Source organism: Halichondria panicea, chromosome 5, assembly GCF_963675165.1.
Source record: "Halichondria panicea chromosome 5, odHalPani1.1, whole genome shotgun sequence".
NCBI classification, from domain to species: Eukaryota; Metazoa; Porifera; class Demospongiae; order Suberitida; family Halichondriidae; genus Halichondria; species Halichondria panicea.
In genome coordinates this window covers 4,921,413-4,933,763 of record NC_087381.1, presented here as the reverse complement: position 1 = coordinate 4,933,763, position 12,351 = coordinate 4,921,413, and the positions used below count along the sequence as shown (strand labels likewise).

The 12,351-nt window shown below is 40.1% G+C and overlaps 1 protein-coding gene across 2 annotated transcripts; it reads right to left on the bottom strand.

The window, feature by feature from the left end:
* Nucleotides 1-26: 26 nt before the first annotated feature.
* On the bottom strand, nucleotides 27-12,329 carry LOC135335904 (uncharacterized). 2 transcript variants are annotated; one of them, XM_064531589.1, is made up of 20 exons: nucleotides 12,249-12,329; nucleotides 11,507-11,581; nucleotides 10,427-10,625; nucleotides 9,901-10,053; nucleotides 9,256-9,396; nucleotides 8,862-9,059; nucleotides 8,247-8,483; nucleotides 7,674-7,883; nucleotides 7,060-7,205; nucleotides 6,661-6,757; nucleotides 6,196-6,375; nucleotides 5,740-5,904; nucleotides 5,344-5,565; nucleotides 5,043-5,183; nucleotides 4,539-4,757; nucleotides 3,589-3,724; nucleotides 2,239-2,454; nucleotides 1,755-1,948; nucleotides 1,186-1,337; nucleotides 27-311 (listed from the first exon to the last, which is right to left on the bottom strand). In XM_064531589.1, exons 3-20 carry the CDS (start codon nucleotides 10,443-10,445, stop codon nucleotides 147-149), a joined length of 2,991 nt encoding a protein of 996 aa, XP_064387659.1. In that variant the 5' UTR covers nucleotides 10,446-10,625; nucleotides 11,507-11,581; nucleotides 12,249-12,329; the 3' UTR covers nucleotides 27-146. The 2 variants fall into 2 exon arrangements, with proteins under 2 accessions (XP_064387659.1, XP_064387657.1); XM_064531587.1 differs by lacking the exon at nucleotides 12,249-12,329 and adding an exon at nucleotides 11,652-11,936.
* Nucleotides 12,330-12,351: the final 22 nt, after the last annotated feature.

Genomic DNA, 12,351 nt, shown 5'->3' with positions numbered 1-12,351 from the left:
AGAACTTCATCATACACGATTAGAAATCAAGAGCATGGCTAATTATTTGCACCATAATTAATGTATTATAAAGAGAAAAATTAATACTTATTCTAGTAATTTGGACAAGCATAATTATGGCGACCTAACTTGCATTTATTATACAGCTAACACCTATCGTCCTGAAACTTGCTATATAGGTATTGGGTGCTAAATGGTTCACTGACAACATAGTCCCTGTAGGTCCCCTGGATCACTGAGTTGCTAGTGTCCGTGCTGTCAGCTTGTTGCCCTCCGGCGTAAAGACACGGGTCATTCTGACCACGAATAACCTGCACGAGATACGAAAAGAGTATAAAATTGTAGTAGTATACCGGCAATAAAAAAGAGAGCCCCAGGGTTTAATTCTACAGTCAATACAATACAATTTATGTATTAGTTATTGCCGGCGCCCTCGTGCAACATGCCATATATTGCACTGGAGCAATATAATGCCCGAGGGCATTATGTCATCCAGTGCAATATATGGCATGTTGCACGAGGGCGCCTGCAATAACTAACTTGTTGCCCAATGACGTTAAACTCGTCTGACTGGTCATATAAATCGTAATAAAAGACATGTGTTTTAAAGGAATTTAGTGTATTCATTAGTTTTGCTGAATTCCATAGTAAATTTTTTAGGTTTTCTTCCCACTAGTAGTTGTAAAGGTAGTAGCCTATAAAAGGGACCAACTGAGTATTGGGTGGAATGGTGGGGCATAAGTCCCAAATGGATATCTCTTAAAGAAATCTACTGCATTTACACACAGTGCAAGTGCATATAATGCCATATAATGCAGTGCAATATATGGTAGCCATGGCAGTGATGCAACATGCCATATACTGAGCACTGGATTGCTTTGATCTGCCCACTCACTGGGCAACAAGTACAATTATAACTCATTATTAAGGCACCCAGGTCCCAAATGAGCATGCACTCATACAACTATAATGCTTTTTTAGCAAAAACATTGTCTCATTATTGATGGTTTTTTTATAATTATCTTCTGATCGAGGTACGTAATAAGATTCAGGCCTTTAAAATTTTTTGTCAAAACGCAAACCAATAACTCAATAGGGAAAACATCATAAAATTAATGGTATGCTTGTACATACATACGTTTTATTCGGAAGATCAATTGTGTTACAATGCGCATACATGCATACCTCCCAGGTCCGGGGGTAATAGAACGCGGTGAAGGTCCTGGGGGCGGAGTCAGGATGGGCCACCATCACCGTGTAGTAGGGGTCAGGGGTCAAACCACCCTCGCTCGAATCATTGACTAGTTGAAGAGTGATAGGAATGTTCCAGAACTGACCTATAGAGGTACATGTACGTTACGCACGTTAAATTAGGTACAGTTACTGTATAGCTATTATAATAAAATAGACGATTAGAATATACAGGTAATCAAATAAATACATGTAGATTATAGTCTCTAAATAAAGGGCGATAATGGGCATGAGGTACATGTACATGCATGCATGTGTTGTAGTGTCCCAACACACCTGAGGGATACTATAAATTAAAAACCCATACGTATATAATTATAATAACGATCTAACTATACTGACATGCATGCAGGCATTATATACAAACACACGTAATTACATGTACGTAAATACGTACCTTCAAGCATAATTATAATTCACTGGGTGTTCATAATTATCCTGCTAAACACTCATTGGACAAGTGCATGGGATATAAATTGATCATTTCACTATTCTATCCGTACCAATCAGTCCATGTGACCTCTCTTGCAAGTTGAATCCTCGAGCTATTACAAACTTCATCATGACTGCCGACGCCGTCACTGGGTTGTCGTCAGCATCATAAGCCATTAGCGTACTGTTCTGACAGAACACCCACATCACCAGACTGAGGTGAGCACAGTTGGGCACAGATACCCTTACTCGGTTGCCGGGATACCTGCATACACAAGGAGCACATGTACAGTCACGTAATACACATAAGAAGACAACTCTCAACCATTGTGATAATTATCACAATGGTTTCTTGAAATAATTATAATATATGTACATGTATACATGCTATAATATTACTAGGCACTTCAAAATGAAGTTCGCTTTTAATTATGCGCCACCTGAACATTTTTGCATACAGTATTCTTGTATTTTTGCACTCAAACGTATAAAAAGCAGGTGCCTTAATTAATGTAATAGTATTCATTACACACGTACGTACATGTGCGAATGTACCTTCTAATGGAGATTCCATCCCTCATGTAGCTAGACTCCACAGATGTCCCGTCAACGCTCACGGAGCACATACCCTCCACATTGAGGAGCACCTCCCTACAAGCCCCGCCCTCATCAACGGCACGTATGGCAATCCTATCAATCACATTGAACACACTGACGTTCATATAGTGGGCGTTGACTGACGTGCAGATGTCGCTGACAAGATTAAAGTACCTGTGAAGAGTGTGCATGCATGGTGAATAAGTTGCTATGATACTGCATTCATCACATCCAATTATAAGTGTATGCACATTATTTGTCTACTGTCAGTAAGATTAAATTAACACACAAGCTGATAATACCACAGATGTGCCAATCTAGTCGGTGGCGGTTGATACAGTTAACCACCTCTATACCTCTTATAGGGCTATATCCGTAAATGAGGAAAATGTGTGTACTGAATTAAGATTTAGGATTGTGTACGTACACAGCCACCACTACCCAAATTATGAGGCTGATTTAATTTAACGGTAATCGAATCATTGATAATCTAATTCCGTACGGGTAGAAAATTTCTCGGGTGTAAATTTTCGTGCAATTCAATATTCTGTCTTATTTGGAAAATTTCTCGGGTAGTAAATTTCGTGGAGTTAGGGTGTGTCACTATCTCGCATGCGTAAACAAAGCCTTTCGCGGGTTTTAATTTTCGTGTTTTGCAGCCACCCACGAAAAACGCGAAATTAAAAACACCTCGAAATTTTCTACCCGTACGGTATGTCATTTATCTGTGCCTACGTATGCATCGACTTAACCGTACCGTACGTATAACAATAAAGGTCAAAACATGGGCCAACAATACCGTTTGTCTATAATTGTACTGTTTTCGATCTCCGTGTAGCGGGTATAAATTATTTCAAGGGTGTAAATTCGCGGATTGACCGTTAGAAAAGTTTTCGCGGAATAGCAGCCTTTCTGCAGTATGCATGCAATTAAGCCATGCGATATTAATTTCGTACTTGATCAGCGAAAACCGCGAACATTTATACCCTCGAAATATACACTGACGCTATACGGTAATTATAAAAATGGACACACAATCGTATCTTTAGCTGCACAAACTATTTGTACAGTTTACTCTAAAAAGAGTTCTTTTTGACAGCACGCTCACATATACATGACAGTGTACATATTACATAGCACATGTGCATGGCTACGTACACCACACTTATGTCATGGTAACATTAATTTTCATTTAGAGCAAGTTAAAACAATATCACTTCTATATACAATATCATACTAAGCTGGACTCTATGTAAACAACAAAATCTCATCACCCCATTATTTTGAATCAACATTAAATTTACTCACTTGTCTGCATCACCATGCACCTCATAGCAAAGTGATATGCTATCCCCCAGTCCTAACTCCCCCAGATTAGTCACACGCAGGGGGACAGTGAACAGAGGGTCTCCAATCACAGTGTCGTTGACTCGAATCACGGTCTCTGCATGCATGGGAGTACAATAGTGCACATACATTATACATGTAGTACGGATACACTATTTTGCACGTCAATTGGATCGAGGATCAAGTGATTCAAGTCTTAATTATTGGTAAGGATTAGACTCTAGTATACACTCGTATACATACATGTACAATGTACGTACAATGGCTTTGAGCTCACAATCATAATCACGATGGATCGTGTGTTCGATACAGTACTAGTGAGCCTCTTTTTAACCCCTGATAATTAAAGAAAGATCAACTGCAATATATAGCGCCAGCTAGGCCAGGTCCCAAATGAACAGTATACAAAACACAAACACTCTCAACAATGGCCACCTCGGTACAACTCTGCTCCCCTAATGTAATCGTAAGTACAGTACCAAATATTCACATTAATTCTTTCAAAAGCAGTCAGCACTGTATGTACATGTACATAGCTCAAGTGTACACATACCACCATACAAGCGAGCTATACAGTGTACATAATAATTATTATTACGGTATAATTATAATCCTTGCTAAAGGTACTACATACCGTATAGCGGGTATATTTCGAGGGTATAAATTTTCGCGGATGGACCTCTACAAAGGATTTCGCGGATTTTATTTTCGTGGTCTGAGTTCCAGCCTTTTGGCGCATGCGCACATCAACATGCAGCTGTACCTCCACACCGTTAGCCTCGAATCCATAATACTGAACACGCCTACTATTCATAAATTTTCGTGGGTATAAATTTTCGCGGTACAGGCTCAATCCGCGAAAACCGCGAACATTTACAGTACATAGAGCACTTCATGTACTGTACACACACCTGTCTCGCTACTGCTGTCCAGTATATTCACGAGAGCAGTGCCAGGTTCAATATTAATCTTGTCTGTGAACTGTAGTGGTCCTATGAGAGAGAGAACAGCAGAGAACTGCTCGTCTCCTTCAACGATGGAGTCGGGAAGAATGGCGATAGTGATGTTAACTGAGTCTGTGAGGTCACTGAGGGTGAACGTCACCATGGTAGCATTGTAGTCAGAGCCACCTGTACAGAGAGTTAAATTTGCATCATAATAATTACATGATAAATCTAGGGATTAGAGTTACGTACGTGCTGTACCTATCAAAACCCATAATTAAGTGGGTATCAATCACAAGTCTCACGGTATTTTCAACATCTATATGGGACAAATCATGCAGTCACCCTAGATGTTGTACATGTGAGTAATATAAATTAGACACTATAAAAGTAGCATAATTATAGCTACATGTATATATGCGTACCAAAAACATTATTTTGACACAGTATAATTATGTCTACGGTACTTACTGGTGGCGGTACCATCGACTGTAGACAGGGCAATAGTGACTGGTAATGACGTCTGCCCCTCCAAAATGGACACCATTAGAGTGACCTCTACATCGTTCTCGCTCACCGTGTGCTCAGTCAATTCAAACCCAATAGTCACGGCTGTGTGTGTGTGTGTGCATATATGTCAAACCCAATAGTTACGGCTGTGTGTGTACGCGGTGACCATATTTCATAGACTGTACTACGTACGTATGTACATGCAAGTCTACAAGTTTACGAAAGTGTGCACTACTACCACTTTGCATACGTGCAGACTCACCGTCATTATCAACGATCTCGACCACAGACACGAAGGGCTCAACAACCACAGTTTGCAGGGGGCTTCCCTCGAGAGACAGTGTCAGAGAGAAATCCTCATTCCTCTCAAACTCTGTGTCCTCCATAATCGTCACGTTGAAACATTGCAAATGGGTGGAGTTATCCGTCTCAAACGGTACTAGGAGATTATCATCTGCCGTGATCTGGACGTAGTCTAGTGGACCTAAATGAATGCATGAAGAACGGTTGGACGACTCATAATGTGTGTTATGATATATGTACATGCATGTAGTATGAGCTCTAAAAATCGTATTAATTGCCACCACTTTGAACAATTTTGAGTACATCACTGTTTATATATATACGTAGATCAGTCCACATACATTTATATACGTACCAGCTGTTCCATTAGCAGACATTAACCGCAGTGTGAACGGGTTAGCCAGTTGGAACGGTCCCCTCAGGAGGTTCAACTCAGGGATGAAGATGGCTACACACAGCTCGAAGCTGCCCACCCCCTCCGACACTCGAGTGGTTTCACGGGTGAAGCCAACAGTCAGATCTGTCAGGGTCAGAGGGTATCTCTATAGTAATTCATGTATAGGGATGGGCACAACCATTGATACGATCTGAACTACATGAGCTCAAATTGCATAACATAACTACGTTCTTCAAGACTATGACGTACTTGAGTCCTATCAATGGGCAATATACATGTACGTAGGTGGCACATCATGTATCATGCAGAACAGATTATTCCAATATACCGTTTGTTAGTATTAATTATTACAGTTTACAAGCTACGTACGAAAGTGGCTGTTACAGTACTTGCGAACAGTACAAGCTTACGCACTTCGATCAATGATGACAATTTGAGTGATTGGATTGGCCCCGAACAGAAACTCCGGTCTGTTCTCAGAGTTCGTGAACTCTAGAACGGCCACTTCATGTCCCTCGTTGAACACGTTGTCGGCGAAGATGTCAATGGCTATCTCATCTAAAGCAGCCATGGAGTCTATGCGGCGAACCAAACCTGAGATATGGGGAACGGGGAATATGAATGGGCCGGAACATACAGGCCGGGTTATAGGGTTAGTCAGAATGGAATCTTCGATAAGGTCGACCTTAGCTCCAAATACAGACACTGCATGCGTAAATATTTTTTACTTAAAAGACATTTATTTAATATTTGGAGTGTATTTAGAACTTCGATAATTATCATGCTATAAATTTCCCAGTACATACCTGTACTCATTACTTGATTTGATTACATCACAGCTACGTACCTACATGTACTTTATAACGCAGCTGCTCTTACCTGGACTACTGGTCCCAATTACAAAGTCGTTATCAATGTCCCTATTCGGGTCTCTCCACTCGGCTCGGAAAGGTAAGTCCTCCGTAGTCGACCTCGGCTAAAGAAATTTGAACAATTAAGATTGGTGCATGCATGTAGACTGGTATCTCACAATACAATACGTACATGTAATTCTGTCAGTTTGTCATACACACTTCACTAAGTATACATACTGTACATGTAGTATAGACCAGCATGGTTTTTACTACAGCTATTGCGTTTTGGCAAGGATCATGTGTATTTACTAGTTAGGTTTTGCGGATTTTATTGTTGCAAATTGATCAACCCTCGCAAAATTTGCAAATGTTTGATGCTCGCAAAACATTCTAGTAATACAGTATGTGTGTGGAAAGACGATACCTGAGCGTAGATCTCCAGTAGATACTCTGTCAGCGAAGCATTCACTTTCACGATGATGGGTGAATCGAAGAATCCACTCAGACTGGATTCATCGTTGCGACCCTCGAAAAAGGTGTAAGCAGGCAACTCCCACGACAGGTTGATTGCTGCAGGCAAGTTACATGCATGATTATTATAACACACTTTTTAACGTGCAATAAGGAAGGCACGTCAAAAACATCAAAAATGAAGCGCTATACGCTACAACTAAATTACAGAACAAGATTTATGGATGGGGACCTACACAAGACATAATAATACATGTTTTGTATGGGAATGAGCATCATCATTTATAAATGTTATAAGAGGCTCCATATGCCCTCGACATAATAATAACGGTACACAAAAATGCACCAGAAATTATAAACATGCAGCACTGAATGACACACAGACAGAAAATTACATACATGTATGTTGTAAAGCACATAATTATTGGGATGGCTGGTTTTGTTGAGGCTGTCCAATAACACAAAAATCGTACATACACTGTACATGAAATAATTACACAAAAAGGCTCCACTGAACTAACTGCTCAGACTACTTAACTTATGATCAAATTGAACATTAACACTCACAATCGTCATCAATGATCCTGCAGACGGCAGCTTGCCGGGACGGTGTGATTGCTACCAGATCAGATAAAGAAGTGTTAACAAGCTCCAGAAGTACCACAAAGCTTTGCTCGGCTTCGTAGATGTCATCTGCTGTAATGGGTATACCGACTCTATAGTCCCCTATCGAGTCAACTTCAAACACTATAGGGCTGTCGTCAAAGTCTGCTACACCTGCAAGTAATTAGTGCATGTGCGTACGTACGTACGTACGTGTATATATCTAAAACATATCCATATTAAAGTGGGTCAGAATCTATACTGAATTGGATCATATCTCAAGAAAATTGTTATATGTAGCCATGTACGTACGTAGTTACCTACACGTAGCTAAGTCATTTAGTTACATGTAAGGTTAACCATTTTTCAACTACATGAACTTAAAAGAATGCACTTTTGTAGTAACCCTCAGGGACGTTTATTACATGGTGTGGTGTATAGTGAGTTATATAGAGTGAACATACATGCTAGCTTGGTGAGGTCTATTAAATCAGGTAAATTAATGAACCTAATATACATAATAAACATGTCACTCACTGATGGCTTCAGACGGTCTGTCCACATCTTCAGGTTGAAACACCTCACTGACAATATTATCATCCAGGAACAGATTACCGGCCAATATCTCATCACGTACAGAACTAAAACTGAGAGGAATAAGACGAAGAAAAGCCGAGGAGGAGATTTGAGTCCTAACTTCGACGACAATAGTCAGTAGCCCGTCATCCTCAGGACTGAGTCGATAGTCCAACTCAGTTAGTAAGATTTCAGCAGCTGCGGAGGAATAGGGAGTACATTAAGGGATACATTCAGTCACGTACGTAGTTACAGTGGGTACTGGCCACCCCTGAAAAAAGTCCATCTGCGATAATAAGGCCCAGGTTCCAAATGACAGCTTGTGTAAAAATAACTCCTCAATAAAGGACACCCCAGTCTGCAACCTTACTCCCCAAATGTACGTGTAAAATGTGTCTCTAATAAAGGCCAGGTTTTACTGTTATAGTATAAAGCTGACCTCAGATGAGGCGCTCATGTATTTTATTCATGAAAAACAATAGAATTCACCTATACATGACTGTACTAAAGTCATGTAACTCATACGAAAGCTAGTCTGACAAGTAGGTGATGCCATTTCTCATACTTGTTACGTACCATCTCTATCGATGATTGTAACGTCCAATGTATCCAGTAGTATCTCATTGGGTGCTAGTCTCCCTGAGGGCTGTAGTATCAGCTGTAGCGTGTCCCCCACCTCCAGGGCAGTGTTGTCTGGTCGCACACTTATTATAGCTGAGAAGTCTCTGCCGTTGAGATTGAGGTTTGGGTCGGTCAATAAAATGTCATTTGCATCTGGAAAACAATCCCAAGAAAACTTCAGTTATACGTACATATGTAAAATATGAATTATACTACATGTACGTGTACGTATGTGCAGCAAATATTAAGATAGCAGATAATCATAGCTAAACATACACGAACGTGAATAAAGTCGGCAACAAAATGCTTTTTATTTCAAAATTTATGCGTGCATCATATAAAGTGTTACCTGCAGTGATGTAGCGAGGGATCACTCTAAGCTGGCCGTTGGTGAGGCCGATGTCAGCGCCTTTACTGTACTCAACCGTTAATACGTGACTGATTGACTGCTCAGGCAGATCAAGGCCAGGAGAGTCAGCCCATTGGACAACTGTATACCATGTGCAGCAACGACATTATATGCACATACAATATGTCATGCAGTAGGGAGACAACTACTCTCTGATCCATAACAGTACACATACATGTACAAGGTACGTACAGTGTAACTATGACAGCAGTAAACACACAGTGCACGTGCATGAGGATACATGCCAATGATGAACTTGATATTACAAACATGCGTACAGTGTATATTCCATAACGATTGGAGTGTGTATAGTTACGTTACCGTATAGCGCCAAATTTTCGAAGACCAAATAATTACTAATTTTATCTTCATGGTCCTATTATACCGTATAGCACGAAATGTATGGCTCTAGATAGTATATACAATGATTCCATTTCGTCACCATAATTTTTAAGGTTCAAGGTCAACTCGCAAAAAGTATGCGCCTCGAAAATTAGGCGCTATATACGGTATTATATCTTTAAGCTTTCTAGACTGTAGTCTTGTTTGAACTCCCATTTGTTCAGTTCCACCACTAATACGTACCTACACATGTCTGACACGCTTGACTGTCTGACAGGGCGTACGATCTCTCTCCGCTCAAAAGACAACAGCTGGGTATGTCAGGTACGACAAGTGGGGCTCCACTGAGATCACATCCAACCCCAGAGAAACACGTCACTTGAATGTCACTGGTCACTGCAAAAGAAACGTTTGAACCGTATCACCTACATAACAATTAACTAAGACAAACATACACAGTGATATAATTATGTCAGAAAACAACACAACATTAATTTTACCTTCAATAAAAGTTCATTGCTACATGATTTGCTAACACTCTAAGTATGTAGTGTACGTACCATATAATTAATAGTGGGTAAATTGTAGCATTACATTTGGGAAAATGAGGCAAACGAAGTAATCTCTAAATACGAAACATAATAATTATAACACCACTACATTGGTGGTTCATAACGGCTAACAGCAAGTAAAATTAAACGGTAATTATACAATTACGAAGCTATGCCTCTTGCTACTATACTAATTATACATTAACACATTCTCTTACCGTTTTCCGGACAAGGCATACAGTCTGTTAGACCCCCCAAAGAGAACCCACCCCCCTCCAGCCCCCCAGTGGAGCGGGGACGACAGCACTCCTCGATGGAGCCTGCTCCTCCTAGCCTCTCTCCAGTGCACCGGGTCTCATCACCAGCCACTTCAACTTCAGAGAAGCAAGAAACAAGTGACGACTGCCTCTTGTCCACCTAATAGCAACGTGTACAGTGAGATGTGTCCAGAATAGTCCAAGTGGAGGCTATTTTCAATCCTCAATCTCAATTATCTTTATGTAGTAAACTAGGTATGTAGGCCTATTAAGTTATTAAGAGATTGAGGATGAAAAAATAGCCCACCACTTGGACTATTCTGGACACAAATTTGCCTCTTTTATGTAGTAAACGTACTGCTAGGCCTATTAATGGTTATAGTACCAACCACCACCACCAGTGTGGGCACTCATGTATACATAAGCGTATGCATGCATGCCAGTTGATTACAATAATTATACAAAACCATGAAGAAGTAAAACCATTGGAGCAAGCATAACTTTTTGCTTCGACTTATAAGTATGGTTAGGTATGTAGGCCTATTAAGTTTTATTAAGAGATTGAGGATAGCCATCACTGGACACAATTTGCCTCTTTTATGTAGTAAACTACGTATGTACGTACTGCTAGGCCTATTAAGAAGATGTGGTTATATAGTACTTTAAGTTACCAACCACCACCACCACCACCACCAGTGTGGGCACTCTTGCATGTATGTGTACATACAGCATGCCAGTTGATTACAATATACAAAACCATGAAGAAGTAAAACCATTGGAGCAAGCATAACTTTTTGCTTCGACCTATAAGTATGGTTAGGTAATGCTCACAGATCAGATACAATAATTATAGTGGAACACCAACCAATGCCTTCGTTTAAGGTATTGGGAGATGGGTGCCTGGCTTCAAATCGCTGTTGGCTTGATTAGGGGTGGACTTTACCTAACCTAACCTACATGTACATGTACGTACGTATGTATTATACGACTCATGCAGTTGTATGCTGCATGACTTGACCGCAGGTATTTCACAATGGTTACCTTATGACTCTGTTGAAGTGGGTGGCCCAAAGCAGTTGAAGACAGCAGACAAACCACTGCAACCAGAAGCTGAATCTGCAGCGGATTAGGATTATGAAGCATGCAGTTAGCTTAACAATTACATTATACACACTATGAAACTCACTTGATGATGTACTGAACTGTTCATTATACAGTTGTATAATTAGATACTAGATATCATGCATGCAGGCTTATAGCTTTTGCACTGAACACTATAGCTATATTCTCCACAATGCAATAATAATTATACTGCAGATGTGATTGAATGAAGTGCACAGGTTTCCAGCATATGGTGTTGACATGAGGCTTACCACAAGCAAAAGTTGTGGTATTTGATATTCTCTGACAGATGTAATTCAATAGGTCTAATATCAAGGTGGCAACTGTTCATTATAGTTCACGGCACAAGTCGTTATAAATGATTTGAGGGCTTCTTTCGAACATTTCAAGTGCTAGGCAACCAAAATAAACCTCAACAACTTTCGACACAAAGCACCAAGCACGATAACAAAATAATTAATTAATTAGGGCACACTTTCACAAGCATCAATTTTCCCAAAATAATGTTCGCAAAACCGACTTTGCTGATCTCTATACGTACGTACATACATGTACTTAACTATGAAATCAGGGGAACAAAATTAATGTTGCACTTATTAAACAGGCTCAGTAGTGTATGAGATCATTACATTACTTGTGCTAGTGCAGTAAATCAACAGACCCCTTATAGATGGAGCAAAACCACTCTCTGCTTTTCATTCTGATTTCGCAAGGTGATGGTCAGTACAGCAACAATTGAAAATAGGCTGAAGCATAACTCATTG